At 38.2% G+C, this 18,920-nt stretch overlaps 1 protein-coding gene across 9 annotated transcripts in view; it reads left to right on the top strand.

Annotated features, from left to right (window-relative positions):
- Window positions 1–541: 541 nt before the first annotated feature.
- ZRANB3 (zinc finger RANBP2-type containing 3) overlaps window positions 542–18,920 on the top strand; it is a 53,507-nt gene continuing 35,128 nt past the window's right edge. For 2 of the 9 annotated variants that reach the window (XM_075028930.1, XM_075028923.1), the window contains exon 1: window positions 6,839–7,765. In XM_075028930.1, the coding sequence (XP_074885031.1) occupies window positions 7,533–7,765 (233 nt within the window). In that variant the 5' untranslated portion in view covers window positions 6,839–7,532. The other 7 variants (XM_075028926.1, XM_075028925.1, XM_075028927.1 and 4 more) reach the window with 7 other exon arrangements.

Here is an 18,920-nt window from a genome sequence, read left to right as displayed (position 1 = left end):
CCGGTGCAGGGCAGGGCGGGAGCTGCAAGTTACGGCTTGGCCGCGCACCCTTTCGCCCTCCGGGCCCTTCGGCCTGGCTCCAGCCCTCAGCCGCTCCTCCCGCCAACCTCTAGAGCCGGCGGCGCTGCCCGTCCAGCGGGCCCCTCGCTTAGCTCGGCCCTTATTAACGCCATACCCGGCACCTGCCACCCTCTCCTCCCAGCTACCCAGCCCGCCCGCCCCTCCCGGAGCGGCCTCTGCCGTGAGGTAACCGCGCCGCTCTCCTTCCCCCTTCCCGTCCCCTCCGGCTCCCTCAGCCCTCCCCTTTTCCCCCGCGCACCATCCGAGCGAAGCAGGGGCCGGTACGAGGCACCGCCAAGCAGGAACGTGCCGTTTAACTCGCTCCCGGGGAAGCGGGGGCGGGAGGGAGGGGGTGTGAACAAAAAAAAAAAAAAAAACAACCAAAAAAACATAAAGAAAAAACCGATCGCCGGGCCCGGAAGCGCCGCGCGCGCGGCGGGAAGCGCGCGGGTGCGTGCGTGTTTGCCCTCCCCCCCCCCCCGTTAGGTCGTGCGTCACTTCCGGGCGGCGGCGGCGGTTTGAGGCCGGAGCCCGCGAAGGTGTGGGGCGGCGGCGGCGGCGGTCGGGGCCGTGAGTGGAGCGGCGGGGCCTGGTCCGGTCCGGCCTGGCCTGACCTGGCGTAGTGGCCCTGGCCCTTGAGCGGCCCCTCAGGGGAGCGGGAGGGCCCGCTTCCAGCCTGTTCCCTTGCGGGGGCCCGTGAGGAGGCGGGCAGCGGTTGTGAGGGGCGGCCTAGGCCTCGCCTGACGGGGTGTCGCGCGGTGAGGGGCTGCGCAGTGAGCCGCGCCGGGGGGTGCCCCGGGTGGGGACTCGCTCGTTGTAAGGGGACGAGCTTCCAGGTGACTCTTGTTCTTTCTCAGGCCGCGTTTGTGCCAAAAGGTCTCGCTAGTTCTGTTCGCCCTGGCTGCTGCTGCTGGGTTATCACAGCATGTGCTCGGGTAGTCCTCCTTTTGCAGTACAGGAAATTGCGTAAGTCAAAAAAACCTTGCCCCGAGGCAGGTATTGAGGTTTTCCTCAAGCCCAGTACGCAGGCCTGCTGAAAAACTGTTGTGTGCTACAGAGCTTTGTGATGTCCTGTGTGCTGTCTGATTGGGTTTTCTTGTAGCATTTTATAAAAGGCTGTATTCTGAAGACTTGGGTAGTTTTTCAGTTCTTTATTATTCCGCTGGTGGAAAAATGGTTGATGAATCAATCAGCCAAGGTCCCCTCATTTTCTTAGAGCCTTGAATTCCCTATTAAGTTTTATTGAACATATAGTCATGGAGCAGTTAGGACCATCGAGAGGAAGTTTATGAAGCAAACTCTTGATGGAAATGCTCACTTGTTTTAGGAATCTGCTGCTGAGCTGCATTAAAAAGCTATACTTAGTGGCCTGTAAAAATAAATGGTGGGTTTATATTATGGTAGCAGCTTGTGTTGACAAGCAGCTCTTGCAAAACTTAGGTAGTCAGTCCTTGAAGTTCTCATCAGTCTTGTACCCAACCTGCCGATAAAGAAACATATCACCCTGGGGTAATATCCTCAACCAGTTGGGTCTCAATGCATACCTCTGGAAGGATTAGTGTCTGTAGTGAAATGCAGTATAGCGGCAGCAGTAGTGACAGAAAGAATTCCAGATTTTTTTGGTTTTAAATTTTATTTTACTAGTATTTACACTGCCCTTATCCTTTGGTGGTTACTTGCTTTTCCAGATCATTTATAAATTCATTGAACATAACAGAAGTTGGAGCAGACTCCTTTGAAATATTGCTGATGTTGTTTCTCTCATGTATGAACAGTCTACTTGCTTGTATTTAAAAAAAGTTTCAGTGCAGTTTTTCACATGACAGCTCAGTTTTCTTAAAAGTTTGAGGGACTTTCTCAAAAGTTTTCCTGGAAATTATAATTACTGTACAAATATGTTTATAAAACTTACTCTGTTTTAATTTAATTGATTTTGAAAAATAGTGGACTGCATCAGCCAGTTTATAGGTGTATTGTTGTAGATCCCCTTCAAAAAAACTTCAGCAGACTTGAAAGATAAGACTTACCTTTCCAAAAGACATGTTGACTCCCACCAAATAAGTGCATTTATCCTGGTGTTCACAAGTTCTGCACTTCATAATTTTTTACTGATTTTTATGCCCTGTAAGTGAATCATGCTGTAGTTCGATGAGTCTTCCCCGTTCTTGCTTTTAAAAGTTGGGATCATTTACCACTAGCTAGTCCGGAGATACTGAAGCAATTTTAGATTAAAAGTTAATGCGTTTAGTAATTCAGCTATTTCATCCTTGATTTCCTTTAAAACACTTGAGAAAATACCGTACAGTTTTTATTTTTTTACTCATAAAACTGCTGTAGCTGAATGTACTCTGAGTGAGAAGTTAGGTCTCCACACCAAACCTTTTAAGTCTGTTTTGTCTGAGAAAACTGAAGTTCCAGAGCTTGTGATCTAGAGATGTGGTAAGGTTGATGGGATGCATTTTACAATGTATTAAGCACACAGAAACAAATGAGAAATTGTAGTTAGAGAAAACATGCACTAATTTTTCTCTCTTTAGAGCTTCCAAATGTGCAGTGGGTAGAAAAACAGACACAAACTGGATTTTTTGCTACACTGACTAAATTCTTTTTTTCTTTTAAAAAAGGCTATTTTTATTTGTCAACATTACTACAGTGGTGTACATAATTGATCTGTCTCAAAACAAAATATAAATGACCACCACTGTCAAAGTCATTATACACAAGTAAGGCATCGATTCTCAGTATAATTATTACGTTAGCAAATCAATAAAAGGCAATTTGGTGGAATTAATTTCTTTCTCTGTCTTGTTTCATCACTGTTCTTTCTCATTTTCTACACAACCAAAATAAATCTTTCATAGGGTCGATATACCTTTCATAGTGCCTTCTGTAGCTTTGGATATCATAAAATAGTGTTGCAGGTATGAATATAGACTGAATATGGATTTCTGTCACTGCTGTTTAGTCAGAAATTGTGACAGAGATCTTTGAATCTTCAGGGTATGAATCTTTGTATGATCATTAAAAAATGCATGTTCACAATAATTGTAGTAAACTTAAGAGGTTTGGGGGAGAACTATGTAAGTGTTGCTTTAAAAAAAAAAAGTGCATTTTAGTTATCTAAGTTCTTAAAACTTCATTCTGAAGTGCATGTTCTCAGGCAATCATATCTTGAGCATCAAATATTTTACCTGACGTATTTTTTTACTTGCCGTGAACTCAATAGTAATCAACCATGAGAGCGGTAGGTTATATATGCACAGCAGATGGCAAAGGCCATCTTTGAAAGCTTGTAGTCCAAGTTAAAATAATAGGGTAGATAATTAGGAGAATATTTGGGTAATGTGATTATGCACGCTACTTTGCCTTTCCAAGGAGCAATGCGTGAAATGTTTAGTAATGTACGATCTGTATCACTGTCTCGTCTTGTGCTCACGCTAGTCGTTGTATATGTTTTTATAACAGTCATTGTTCACTGCATGTGGACTACTTTAATTATACACCTATTCTATAATTATTCACCATTCATTTCTTTAATTATCCACCTAGAGAAAAAAAAAACAAAAACAAACTTGTACATATGTGGTAGTTAGTGCTTTCTGTGTTGCTGTTGCTGCTTTTTAAGATATATCTGCAAAGTCAGTTTTTGCCTTATTAGTGACTGATGGAGAATCATTTTTTATGGTAGTATCGCTGTGTACTGATGAATCATATGTGCCTCCTCTAATTCAGATTTATGCTTCTGAAACTGCATGGTTTTTAATCAGTGTTTCAGTGAAAGAATCTTGTCATAATCTAGTTCAACAGAAAGTTAATTATGTTAACGTTTCATTTTCATAGTGTCACTCACAACAAGCTATGTAGCAAGCTGATCAGAAGTATCTAATTTTCTCTGCTTTTATAGAATAGAAAATCATCCCAGAAAATGAGTCAGAAATTTTCTTTAGGGGTGAATCACAGAACTGAGTGTTGAACAGGTTTGTTGGGTCCACCAATCCTGCAGCATACTTTTTTAAGGTTGGCTCTACAGAAATGTTTAGTGTTTGTTTTTTGCCAGCAGTCTTGAAGTACCTTAATCAACTTATAAGAAGACAAAAAAAAATCCTCTGGGGAAAATATTGTGATAGAACTATTGAAGTGATTATGATTGCTTTCCCAACAGTTAGAGCTGAAACATTTCTGTTTGCTCAACTGAGAGATGAAGTGGGTATTTACCAGAGCTTTATGACTTATGAAATGCATCTCTTGGGTATACAGGGCAAGCCAGAGGCTTTCCTTCTTCTGTTAAGCAAAATTCAGTGATGCTGATGATATCAAAGAGTGTTGGTACTGATCATAGTACTTTTATCTGCTGTGGAATGTTCCAGAGGCCCAAGATAGAAGAATATGGTTTCTTTAAAGATATGAGAGAGATTCCATTATAAAAGTGGGGGGAGGAAGCCATAGTTAATTGTGCAATCACACTTAGATGACACAGAATGTCCGGTTTGCAAAAGAAATCAGGACTTCTTTTCTCTGTAACTGGCCATTTCGCTGACATTCAGAATGTGTCCCTCTGTCTTTGGACAAGTTATGTTCTAGAAGGTCTTTAGTCAGAAGTGTGTGTCAGGAGGAGGTTTAGCAGCACTAGGCTTGTCTCTTGTTAAGTTAGCATGTTGAGTGCATGACCTGATATGAATCTAGGGAGAAAAGATCCTGTCTCTCTGTTGGTAGTACCAGACTTACTTGAGATCTGGGCTTTCTGTACCTTAATCATGTTATTGGAAGCACAACAGCAGCCTCTCTGCAGCTGTGGAGTTCTTATTGCTGTGTGAATCACTTGCACTCATCCAGTGAGTAACATCAGGTGTTCAGACCCTTGAGTTACATGTTTTTGAGACCAGGGTTGAAACCATGTTCATACAGTAGTCCTTAAGTGCGTGTATATACATGCACACACATATCTATGATTCCAGTTAGGATCGTTGTTTTCATACATGTGCAATAATATTTCCAGGGGTTAATATGTGGGACAAAGGATAACTCTTCAAGAATATGCTTCTTAAAATAGATTCTCTAGCAGCTAAGTAACTTAATACAAAATAGAACAAAATCCATAGCAATGGTAGATATAGCCCTTATGCCTTGAGTGTTGCTCGATATTTTAAATTTAAATTCACTTCCCCCACCCCCCTCATTGTCCAGCAGAATAGTACATCAAAATGGTTGTGGTTACACACCACTTCGTTGTAGAAGTGGCAACAGATGCTATGTGCAGCAGTTCTGCAATGTTACCCTGTTCAATACTTTCATGATGACAATCTCATAGAACTTGACCATAGGCTCGTCTGCAGCATTTTCTTTCCGGTTCTCTGAATGTCCGTGATGCGTATCTTAATAGGTATGCCTATAATTCATCATATAACCAAAAAAAGCACTTACTCATTTTCTGTCTGTCTGAATGTCCTCAGACTGGTGATGCCAGTGACAGGATACTCCAAAATCTTCATTTTTCTAGGGTTCTACAACAGTTCAGTGGATTTGAGTGATCAGGTCCTTCCCCCCCCCCTTTTTTTTTTTTTGGGGGGAGGCAGTGGTCCTTTTTTTCATTTGGGTTTTTTGGGGGGTTGTGGGTTTGGGGGGGGGGGGGGTTGGTCCAGTTACAGACATTTTTGTCAACAGTACTGACAGTGCCATTCCCCCCCCCCCCCCCCCAAAAGTGGCAACTTCCCAACAACTTATTTTTGCAGTGCCCTCTAGGCCTCTTTTCTTTCCCTTTTCCTTTGGACCTGCCCGATTTTAAGACAATACTAACTGTCAGACAGGCCAGGAGCCGGCTGAGAGGAGTACAGCAGGGGGTGAGCGGATCCCACTCCCGCACCTCCGCCCCGCATCCTGCAGCACCACGGCCAGGGGCTCCGTGCGCCGCCGCCCGCCGCCCTCGGGGTAAGCACCATGGAGAGGGGCTCTCGGGGGCCCGGGACCTCCCACCCTCTTGGAGAGCTTCCAGTAGGAACGAACACACCCCCACCCCCCCCCATCCCAATGGAAGGATTTCTCAGTTTTAGTCTAACGTAGGCCCGTGGAAGATGGAGCGTTAGATGTTTGTGGAGTTGCGCTAGAACAAAAGCCCAGGCTCTTTCAGCTTGGGCTGTAGATCGGTTGACGCAGTGCAGTAGTGCAGTGGCAGCTAGATTCTCTTCGCTGAAGAGAATGTAACGTCAGCTGGAAGAGCGTACATCGAGTTTTGTAGCTAAAATTTCATAAATGGAATTCTTTAGGAATACAGAGGTGCTGTTCTTTCTCTGTGGCATATAGTTTCATCTGAATCAATCTGTTTTACCTCCTCACCTGTACTCCGTGACAATAGAAGGAAACTGTTGCAAACTCTGTTTTGCATGATCACGCTTTATGATGTTGATTACTTTAACCATTGGCATTGTCCCCAGGTCTATCTTACTTTGTAACCAGTCAGCATGAAAAAACGGGTGGGTTAGTCCTGCAGATCCATGAAGTGAATGACTGTTTAGTTTGGCACATTTCTTCTTGTGAATATAATGGTTCATCCCACCAGATCATATCTAACTTCTTCCAAGTTGCTTCAGAAATATGTCAGTATCAAAAAATCTGAGTGCAACATGTCCAGAATTTTGCTATCAAATGTGGTGGTACAATCTCTACTGTTAACAGTACAGGAAGCATATTTTGGCTGATACTCTTTGTTCCTATGATCATTAAGGTAATCCTGCTCTTCACACAGGCCATGAATCCAAAATAATTAGGTAATGCTTTGATGTAAAGGTTTGTTGCTTTCCTTATGTGTAGTTAATGGACTGCTACTAAGCTTTTTAACCATTTGTTTGTTTAAAGTCTGTTGAAGTTATAGGAGAACAAAAGCTAGTGTTTTTTCTCTGACCCTGTCCCCTTGGACAAAAATGAATGAAGAATCCACATTTTTAGTCTGAAGCACAGTGTGAGAATTTTCATTGATTATGTGGTTTAAGATTGTTTCTTTCTGAGGGGAATAAAGTTCCTTACTCCTTTTTTTTTTTTTTTTTTTTTTTCCTTTTCTTCTTCCTTACCCCCACTGGCTGTATTTGCCCTTTTTTCCTGATTTAATTCTTAGGATTAAAAATTTTAGAGGACTGTTAGTTCCATCATCAGAAGTTTAAATAACCTTTTTTTTCTGTAACTTCTCTGAAAAATCTTTACTGAAAGAGTCATATTTCATTGTCTATAAGTAAGCTGTATTTGAACGAGCAATAACTTTCATCCATGAACAGGGGACTTTCTTAACTATTTCATAGCATTGAGGAATTGATACATGCTGACCTCTTCATACTGGAATAGTTAGAATATTTTATTGATAGTGATGTGGTGGACTCTTCCTCCATCATCTGCATTATTTTATGCTTTCTAGGGAGAATTCTCAAGACTTCAGAAAAGTTGTGTAGATATTGAATGTTTCAAGACGGAGTGATTATTATTGTTCCATGAAGCTTTATTCTGTAATGTATTGCAGACCTGTCTTAAGTAAGACATCTTTTTTTGGTTTTGTTTCCCTTAGGTTCAACATGGCTAGTACATTCCAGGAAACACCTACACTTGAAGCTTCTTATGCAGAAGATGTCAATGCTAAGCTGTCCTTTCTACCTGAAAGACTGAGAAAGAAACTGCTTCCTTTTCAGGAGAAAGGCATCATATTTGCACTTCAGAGAAGTGGCAGGTAAAATACTTATTGTATCATATGCTAAAAATTATTTTAGATAGACATAAATTAATTTTTACAAAGGCTGTGCAATACCAGCAGTTCTTAGGTGAGTTATATTACAGAAATCTTTCTTAAACTGTAAGATAATGTGGTTTAACATGAGGGGTTGATTTGTTTTTTCCCCCAGAGGATGTAGAAATGTTTAACAATGCATTATGCAAAAGGGGATTGTAATAGCAAAGATCTCCTCATGTAAGAGGAGGTTGATATCGGTAGGACCATCCTTTTTTTCATGTTAATAGAGAATTCTTAAAATAAGTTAATTCACATTTGTTTCTTTAGTTCTTAATGGCGTGGTAGAGCTGTTAAGAGAATGACTAACAGATCTTGATGCATCTGTGTGATATTCTATTTTAAACTTGGTACAATTCTGGTATGTAATCAGGGTGTTCTGGATCTCACTGAGCTGCAATAGCAGACCAGAAGCAGCATTGCAGAGTGCTCGGTTAGCAAGTGCAGCAGCTGATAGACTAGGCATTCAACAATTAAGTACCTGATAAATCAGAAAAATAGTTTATGCAGCAGAGGCTGGAAATACTTTGCTGAGTAAGAGCCTGTTACTGAGTTACAGGGGCAAAGGAGAGCGAAGGAGAATGCTATTTCCACGTTTATAAATTTTAGAAAATTTAGGCAATTGCAACCTAAAGCCATGAAACTACTGTATGTTGTTCTTTTGGAACACAAATGAAATTTTGGCACAAATGAAATTGTTTTAGCTTAGGTTTTAAAGAAGCATGAAGTTAGTTTCTGATCATTTCATCATCTTGCTCAGAACAAGAAGCTTAGGGTCTAAGGGGGTTGCTTGCTAAAGTTTGTGATTTCTTGCAGGAGAAAAGAAATGTGCCTCTCTTTCTCTAAAGGTGAAAAATGGGAAAGGAAATGTTTATCATCAGTTCTTGCAATTATATGGAACGTTTGGTCAATTAAAATTTCCTGTGAAGTTTTTTGCTTTAATTCTATGCATTTGGCCAAAAACCTTCAGCAATTATAGCTGCTGTCTTCAGGGAATGAAGCAAGCCATCTATTTTATGCTGCCAGACTAGGTAGCAGAGCAGAAAAATGAGCCCAGCCATTAACATGCAAGCCTGAGATTTAAAAAGCTTTATGCTGTATTGGTATTAACTTCTCTGTGACCACTGGTCATATTAGGCACTTTCCTGCTGCACAGTGTGACTGTGAGAATGAATGCATACAGTTTTAATCGATCACTAAGACTTTGATAGAATAGACAGCAAAGTCTACGTTAGAATTGAATTTAATAAATCGAAAGCCCTTTGCTACTGTATCTCTGTTGATCTGATTCTAATAAGGGACAGTGAGATTTTATATAGTATGCAGTTGAGGTGCATTTGTATATACAAATAGTGAAATAACAGAAGACATTAAATGTGTATAGTTTCTTTAATGTTAATTAGTGTAGGCTAGTGGATGTATTTGGAAGTAGCATAATCTTTTGCAGCCTTTTATATAATATGGAGGTTCCTCAGGAAGCAGCTTAACTGTAGGACTAGGTAAATTTTAATCAGACATTTCTTTCTTCTTTTTGTTTGAGAAGTAGCAATTGCCTGCAATAAGTGTGTAAAAAGGTTTGGAATACCTAGGCTAATGACTCTCTGTCAAGGAGGGAATTATATTATTTTCATTAGGGTTATGGGCTTTATGTTGTTTTCTTTTTTTGAAACCTTTCACTGACAAAAGACTGTTGAGTAATATGGCACTGATGGTTTTACTGTGGCATGGGTATGAAAGTATTTTCACAATGATCACAAGAAATCTCATTCCTTGACATAGCAAATTCTATATGTTAGCTGGGTCAAATTGAGGGATTGTGTGCACACTCTCAGCCAACCTCTGTATAAAGTAAAATGTATTAAATCAAACTTTCCTGAGGAGTGTGTTTTTAAATCTGTCCCTTGCTCAAGCAGATCCAATTTTCTTTCTGTTCCAAAACAGAGAACAAGAGCCTCTGCTGCTTGTAGCTGAATTTTCTTATTAGTTTGTCAGCCCTTGGCTCAGCCAAGTCTTTCCCTTTTGTGTACTCCGTAATGATTTAAGCCTTCTTTCAGTACTTTTCCATAGAAGTGTCTTTTCTAGTTTTAAAAATATATAAACATAGGACTTGAAGTAAGCAATATGTGCATCTCAGCTCTTCTTTCTTCTCTCCCTCAGGCTACTCGCTCCCTTTGCAGTCATCAGTTAATCCACGCTTTGCTGTAGTGGCAGGAAACTGGTGTAGACAAAGTGCTCTATTGTTGGCTGAAGAGATTCAATTAATATTATCTTAGGTTAGACAAGCACCCAGCGTGAAAACAGATTTATTAGTAGAACAAACTTTTATTTCTTGCATGGAAGGGGCTGGAAGTAAGCTATTAATTCCCTCACCTTTTCCTGGAGCATAAAATAAATATGCTGTTGTGATTTGTGCCTTTAATTCATTAGTAAATGAATCAAAGGCTTTTTCAGATGCTCTGAAGGCATTGTCTAGACTAGCAGAGACTGTGTAACACTTTCCTAGGAAATAATAATTTGAGAGCCAACAAGACAGTGTATAGTTCAACATATGCTAAGATACCTTTTAGCTCACACACGCGCCTTAAAGGTAAATAACTGCATGGCTGCTTATTCCTTACTAGAGATTATTCGTCAGAAGTGCACTTGGGAATAGGTACCTAGGGATGGAAACAATGTTTGGTCTTTATTTATAACCGCAAACACTAATGTGCAGAAAAGATGGGTGCACATAAATTCTGTCCTTGAAAACTATTTTATTTTTATGCTTTTCTTTCAGGAAAAGTGTAAGTTGCTTTTAAAAATAGCATTAATATGTATTTATTTTTTTATACATGCTTTAAACTGTCTCTTAAATAGAAAGCAACAAACTTGTCCCTTCCAGGAACATAAGCTCTTAGCAATGGGCTTAGGAGCGGTTGTCGGGAGGTGAAGCTACACAATTCTGTTTGCTCTTTGCTGGCTATTAGTCATAGTTGGAAGATGTGGACAAATCCCCATTTCCTAAATGCTCAGGGTAACCTAGTTGCAAGTGAAGAGGCATAAACCGAAAAACTTAAAGTAAAGGTATTATCTTGCTTTTTGGGTTTAGTTGTTCTGAGCAACAGAGTATAATTTTCAGGCCTATTTTATTCTTCCATGTAAAATCTGTGAAGTATGCAGGAGGAGGCTGACTTGAGAATGAAGGCCTAAACAATACTGAGAAGCCACCAGCCAATGGTCAGGTGTTAGTGAAGAGGAGGTGGCAGTGTTGAAGCACAATACTCTGGAAAAAGTGGTAGAAGTTTGGGCAAAATATCCAAGATGCAGAGGTGGATGGGCAAATGGCTTGATTGTACCAACAATCTCTTTTGAGCCAACGTCTGTCTTTGGATATTAATGATTTTTACTGTTGCTCTTCACTAACATAGTACTTGGAAACTCACTGTCTCTTTCTACCATGTATTATTGTTTTATGTCCTCTCTTTATAGAAGTGTGTGACATCTGTCTTGTATTACAAACAATTTGCTCACCTGAATATACTGTAAAAGTCAGAGGCATGCTATTGTTTGAAAGTTAGCTCTCTTGCTACTGGGTAACATGTACAAACCATAACACTAAATACTTTATCAAGTTTTATAATAAAAATTGTCAGCATGTGATTTGCAAACATCATTATTTAGCATTGCTTGCTTTGTTGATGGTATCCAAAAAAGATGCCTTCAGACACACAGGTATCTTTTTTTCTAGAAACGTTGGCAGAACGATTTGTTTAAGCTATCTTGCTTGTGGGTGCAAAAGAGGACTTGGAGATATTTACCACTCATGAAGTGAGCTTTTTCATTAAAATTGTATGCTCAAACAGTTTTACTGGGGTAATCTAGTTTCATTCTATGTTTTCTTCTAGTTTTCTTACATAAGGTTCAAGCGAATTACCATTGTAAATTCTATTTTCGGGGGGGGGGGGGGAATATATATATATATTTATATATACATATATAAATTTATCTAAATATTGAAATGCTTATTGGTACATTTACCAGGATCTGTATTTTACCCCAGTGTTGATTTATAAATAATTTTTGCTTTTTAATGGTACTTTTGTAAGTTTTAGAGGTAATATATTAGCTTACATTTATATGTTCTGGAGCATGTGATTTTTAATATTGTTTATTGTGTATAGACACAGTAAAAAAGAGGTAAATAACAATGGATTGCAGTAACATGATATGCAGAGTTCATATTTGGCTTTAAGAGCTATCAGTTTTCATGAAAGATTATTTGTTTTGTTAGGCAGTCATTTTCTAGAGTAAGAAAAATTTGTATAGCATTTAAAATTGTTTTGAATAGTAGGCTACAGAGAAGGGACTGCAAGTGTCTCTTATTATAATAACGAGTCAGTTGCTTGCACTTCAAAATAGTACTTTTTTTTTTCCTCATTGACAGTGGCTCTGATCTCTGGCAAGCTACACAGGAGAAACACATAGTTAGTTCTTCGTTAATTAAAACAGATTTTTAGTTCAAAGACTTTATCAGTCTTCATAGAAATTAATTCCCCTCCTCCCACCCTCAAAAGTAGACTAGAAAAACCGATGCTCAAAATTTTTCTCAAAGCTTATGAACACAGCTATACGGTTCTAGCTCCAGTTCCTCACTGGAAAGGTAGAGCATATAAAGTGTGCTGAGTTTTTAGTAGCTGAATCATAGAAATGGTAGTTCTTGGGCAGGAAGCAAATAGAAAACTTTAGAATTCCCAGGCACAGTATAGCCCTTTGTCGGTCCAGGAATTTCTGATAGAAGTCATATTTAAATTCTTGGGCAAATTTCTACACAAATTTCTTTAACTTTCTGGGGTGGTAGTAGGAAAGAGTGATGAGAATGCACAGAAATTGAGTCTAGATATCTGTGCATCACAGTAGACTAAGATTATTATTTTTTTTAATCCCCCCCCCCCCCTTGAAATTAAAAATTCTCAAGTTCTCAGAAATCCTTATTCTGAATCCGCTTTGTGGTATCTCATTCAGCCTGCCTGAACGTAAAAAAACCCCATCCTATAGTCTGTATGTCCAGTGTGTTGGGGAGGGGTGGAAATGTGTCTTTTAATAGAATGTTTTAGAGCTTGAGAAAGAGGTTGAGCTTTCTTTGTCTAGACTCAACTAGATAGCCTGAATCAGGTGAATTCTTCTGTATTAGTAGTATGAAAGGTATCATTTCCATTTGAGTTGAGTGTCTAAGGGAGTTACATTTCTAGCTTTCGGAAGCTGATATAATGAGAGAAAATATGTTCAGTCTATGTTTGCTTCCATGCACATTTTAGTTTGTGCTAGAGCAGTGTTGAGGAATTTTCAGTTATGGGTTTCTCTAGGTTTGCTTTATTAACAACTCAGAGTTGGGCCACCACCGCAGCGAATGGCGAAAGATAACTCAAAAATGCCTTCTATATATACGATTTTACAAAACAATATGCAATTGATGATTTGTCAAAATAAGTTCTTGGTGTTCTTCCATGAACTCTCAGTTCTCTATTCTCCAGTGGTTTCAAAAGTCCAATACATTTTCCTGTCTCAACTGATTCTTATTGTCTTGTCCCAGTTCTTCTGAAGTTAGTGGTCATAGGCAGAAGGCCTCTGGTCACCACAGTCACTTATCTTCTTACACATCAAAGATCACCTTTGAATTTCTGAGACTCACTCAGGTTGTTCTATTAATTCATCTTACTCTAAAGTTAATCACTTACTCTTATTTATTCTTATGTCTTAGGTCTAAGATGTATGGTCCTTTTTCTGTTGATTCAGCATGACTGGATTTTAAGCCAGCCATGGTGAGGGCTACACAAGGGACAAATAAGCAACTTATGCATATTGTTTTATAAGCACCTGCATTCTATTAATCACATCTAAAACAATCTCTAATCATTAGTTATATGTCTGATATGAATAGTCTTAGAAACAATGAAGCTTAAGGCCTAGTTCACTTTACAAACAGTAGGTCCTTTTCTCTTACACTTTTGTTTAACTGTTTTTCCCATTCACTCTTATTTTTGTCATTTTTACTGAGTTTGGTTCTGGTTTTTATGTTGTCTATTAATCTTTCTTTCTCCTTCTGCGTAATGCCACTGTTGCTTTCTGTCTTGTATTGCCTTTTGAAGTTACCAGAGCTTTTGTTTTACTTTGCTTTTGTCTTTACTATTTTTTGATCCATGATTACTGATTGATTTGTTTTTTTCAGTGTATTTCTTTTCTTCAGTTTCTTATCTTTGATAGTAGCTATGAATAAGAAAATTTCAGAGAAGAAAATAGATTTTTCTTCCATTTTGAAGCACTAAGCCTAGATGCATGTTTACGTATCTGTTACTGTCTCCATCTAATTTTTCTGTCCCTTGTTTGAGAGGTCAGATGTTGCTGCAAGTCTATGTTGTGATTAAATGCAAGACCAAATGCCTTTTACCATTGTCTAAAATCATCTCTTTTTTTTCAGAATCAGCTACATGGTTTAAAGGAACACTTATAAAAATACTTTGCAGGCTACTGTTGGATGTTGGATTGTCCCTCAGTATTATTTCTCAGTATTTCTCTTCTGGGAGATGTGGCATTGTTATTTTCAGTTGAATTTTGCTTTACTGTTTTCTTGTCTCTTTTAAGTCCTCACAACACTACAGTCCATTAGTTTACTTAATGTCTTAGTTTAACTTAACCAAGTAGCATACACCTTCATTTATGCAGTGAAAACATTAACCATTAATTTCTAAAGGCAGAAAAATGTAACAGAAATGGTTGACATGGAGATTTCATATTTTATGGAGCTATAGCTATTTGATAATTATCAGTATATTATCAGTATTTATACTGATAATATTATAAGATTATATACTGAGTATGTATACTGATAATTATCAGTATTGTAAGTATTTATGGAGAATATTTATAAGAAGATTTTTTTCTTCAAGTTTAATTCATATTGAGCCATTTTGTTCTGAATAAGTTGCTGGAAATCTTGGTGAACATTCTGACTATTTCCTTGTAAGCACATAACAATGACTATCTATCATTCTTATATGCTGCAGGTAAGGATGTAGAACTGGTGTAAGTTCCAAACAGAATATCCTTTATTGACTCCACATTTTGTGACATCACTGTTGTAGTGAGACTGGAGTTAATTCAATTTCTTTACTGAACTTGTGACCAATTTAATCTTAAGATGGAGAGTTCAGAGTTTAACGTGAAGAAGATAAATTCAAGAACAGGCAAGATGAAGTTAATCACAGTCTTTTCTGGAAGATCTACTTATTCCCTCTGTTTTTGTCACACGGACTCTGATAGATGCCAAATTAATTAAATTTGCATATTAGAAAATGAAATTCCCTTCACGTTTGTTTTTTTTAGTCATGTCTAGGAATATTTCTATGAATGTTTCGTTTTTATTTTAATTTGTACTTGGTGACTTGCAGCATCAGGTGCCATCAACAAGTGTCTCTGTTATTTGTAGATCTTCATATCAGAACTGGGAATAAAAATAATTGTAACTTTTTAATGTGATTTCTGTCTCTAGTCTCAGTAGATTGGGGTTAGATAATCTGAAAGAGATGTTTGAAACAGGGCATAAGTCTTGCTAGAGTAAGAAAGAAATCTTTTTTTCCAACATTCAGCAACTCATTCCATATTTCTGAAATAATTAAAATTTTGTGATAAATCTGAGTCCTTAAATCCTGCATAATAATAGATGAGCAGCTCTTACCAGTCCTGGAAAACAAAGCTGAAAAGTAATCCTTGGGGAAAAAGAATGGAATGGCTATTTAATGAATATGTAGAGGATGAAACAGTTAATTTAATACATTTCTGCAATTAAATACAGAGTAGTTCTGTGAGTACTATGTTTTTAAAGAAGGGTTTCTTTTTTTAAAGATGTTGGTTTGTAACGTTTCAGAGTACATTTCACATTTGAGAAGTGCCAAACGAGAGAGAGAGATGATTGATGAAGATGCTAGCTCACAGAATGAGGTTCAGATGCAGGAAGTATGAATGAGAGATTGAGCCAAATTCTGCAGAGCTTTCATGGCCAAGGAGGCTTGTTTGGAAGTGATGCTGGAGGAACTGGGAACAGTTCAAATGGAACAAAAAATGCATTTTCAGTAAGTGAATGTAGAATGTCATTCAGGAGAAGAACTGTGTAGGGTTAAAAAAAAAAAAGATTTAAGAACAGAAAAAAGCGATGGTAGTAATCTGAGAAATTACCTGGGCTTAAATGTGGACTGCCAGCAGCAGGAATAGAGAAGAAAACACAGATTTTTAGAAATGCAGGGCACAATTTTTTAGAATGGAAGAGAAGAACCAAGTGAGATAAAGACTACCAGTGATGGAGAAAGAGGAAATGAGTTTAGTGTTACCTGCATGCGATGAAAGTCTGCAGCAGGAGAATCCATAATGAAAAATTGGTGTGTTTAACTACAGCATCAGAGAGAAGGCAGAATGAAAGTGATGGTTTTGAGTATCTGACACAAGCCACTTTAATGTGAGTGAGAAAAAGTAAGGTCTTAAACAAGTATGAGTCAAATTCTGACTGACTTAATGGAAGTTGGAAGGAGAGGAAGAACATAGGCAGAGGAGAAAACTACCCCAAAGGTAGCTGGATAAACAATTTAAATCCACATGCTTTATCTTGTCTATGAACTGCGTTGAAGGGGGGACAAGTTAGAGTAGAGGAGATAAATCAACATAGAAAAGATCAGCAGAATTGCTTAGTTCAGAGATATGTGTCAGAAAAGAAGTGGGATATTCTGTCAACAGTTGAATGGATGGTTGTTTTTGAAGTATTTGGAAGGTACAAAAGTATTTTCAAGGATTGGTATGAAGAAGGAACCAAGTATAGGAGAAAAGTAAACACTGGTTTTGAGAGCTTGGGGTAGAGGAGGGAAAAGACACTGAATTTGGGATCTATTGAAAATGGAAAGACTAGTGATGAGACATTTTTCTTGGTAATTCTTTTCCCTGTTGCCTGATTTAGCTAACTTTAAAGAAAGAAGACATGAAGAGAGTGGTTCTGAGATCTTGTAGTGCAGATTGCTGCAGGGGGAAGGTCACTTGGGAAAGCAGAGTTTATTGGAAAAATAATGATAAAGTACCTAAATTTCATTGAAAGTCATTAGACTACGTACTAAAGAAGAGCTACTGTTGATCACAGGTATTTCAGTCGTGCCAATTAATACCAAGGTTAAAGTTTGTAGCCTAGATTGTCAGTAGTTGAAATTGGTTGATGTTATTCCAACTGTTCCAATTAACTGAAGTCAATTTTTCTTGCACTGAGTCAGCTGGTGAACCAATTTGTCCCTGAAGCCAGTGACTGAATAGGCAAAGAGTTTTCACAATCACTATTAGGTGTCTTCTTGACTAGAATTTTTATCAGTTAACGGTTCAATTAATATATTCTAAAAACTTCTTGAAGTGTTTGAGCTTAACCTTCAACTTGACCACTTTGATATGTGTTATTCCACAGATCTTTGTCAAAGCTAAAATACTAGATTATGTTGGCAAATGTGCTTTCATAGCTTTCAAAACTTAATAAAGCATTTTAGTTGTGGTTTTTTTCAGTTACGTGTTGAGGAGTGTTAGAGAAAAGCATAAGACAGCACAACCATTCTCCTCTACACTCCTTTAGAGAATCATTAACACTGCAGATGTGGCAATTTAGTGCATCTTACATTAGATGAAAGGTTGGGGTTTTTATTATTTAAGTTTTTTTAAAATACCTAGTGTAGTTCAAGAGCAAGGGTATAATCTAGCTTAAATCTTCTGGGGCTCTATTTTTGGTGAAACAACCTTGATTATTTTTGCAAGGAAGTCATCTCTCTTTGTTCTAGTTTTAGGACTGCGTGCTGTGATTACTGACACACAAATGTAATGGTTGCTTGCGCAGTTTTATATAAAAATGTACTAAGTTCAGATTCCTTAAATAACCCTTGGTTAAGATGTTAGTGCTAAAGTGTTGGCTTGTGAGTAGGAGGTAAATTATATGTTGTAGCGTTATATAAAACTGACTCACATGAGTAGGTGAGAATCCCAAGAATATCAGGACACCCACACTAGTGAAAGAAAGATGCAAGCTTCCTCTGTACAACATGTTCCAAAGACTGCATTAACAAAACCAGCTTTAATTTCTTTAATTTGTTTGAGTAGTAACAAAATTTTTCAGTGTTTTAAGAAATGAAGTGATACGGCTTTGACTGTTTGTCTTGGAAAATGCATTAAGAAGTGAAGGAGTTTCTTCTGAAAAAGTTACCTGCAGTTCTAACTTTTTTTTTTTTTTTTTTGGATAAATAGCTGTTGAAAATTAATCAAGAAGTTAAATTATCCCAAGAAGCAAGCAATAGGTGTGTTAGATTGCTATACCCCTTTGGCTTTTAATCCTCCATATAAGGAAGCAGAACTGGGTATTATTGCAAAGTCTTTCTGTAGTTACAAGAAATCTCTAGCACTGACTGTATGACTTAGTAGGATTCTTGGTTATATAGACCTTAGATACGTGGTAGCGTGTTGTTAATTGGTGTTCTTGCAAGACCAAAGTTCAAATGAGATTCTTTGCCTTTGCAAAGGTATCTTGCTGAAGTAGTGATAATTAATATAAGAAACTTTAACTGTATTGTTTGCTTGGTTAATATTGCTAACATTTCAAAAGGGGTGACCTGAATGTAGCCCAGACACACAGAAATAGAATTATTTTCATTTAAACATTTTTTTCCTTCCCTGAAACTCATTTTGTGAAAGTGTTTTATTATTATTAACCTCTTTCTGATGCAGATTATTTTCTTGTGGCTGTATGACACATGCCACATGAGCTTAGCCTCAATTTCCTTCTGCTTCTCCAGTGAACTCGTCTGCATAAAATTTTAAAGATCTGCTTCTCCTTCTGCTTTGCAAAGTTGGTTCCAGTCGTCTTGACATCAACACAACCAGGAGCTCTTTCTGTGCTCTTTGAGGTTTGAAAAATTATGCTTTCTGTCCTTCCAGAGGCAGAATATTCCTGACCAGAGCTAGGTTTTAGGTTTCTTCCTTAGTTTCTTCACCTGTCTTTTGCTAACTTCTGGTTTCTCTCTAAGGTTTGCTGTAGTAAGAATCTGTAAGTGCACCT

The sequence above is a fragment of the Buteo buteo genome, chromosome 5 (genome assembly GCF_964188355.1).
Source record: "Buteo buteo chromosome 5, bButBut1.hap1.1, whole genome shotgun sequence".
Lineage (NCBI taxonomy): Eukaryota > Metazoa > Chordata > Aves > Accipitriformes > Accipitridae > Buteo > Buteo buteo.
The sequence above is the reverse complement of the archived record's forward strand: the minus strand, read 5'-3'. Positions and strand labels throughout refer to the sequence as shown.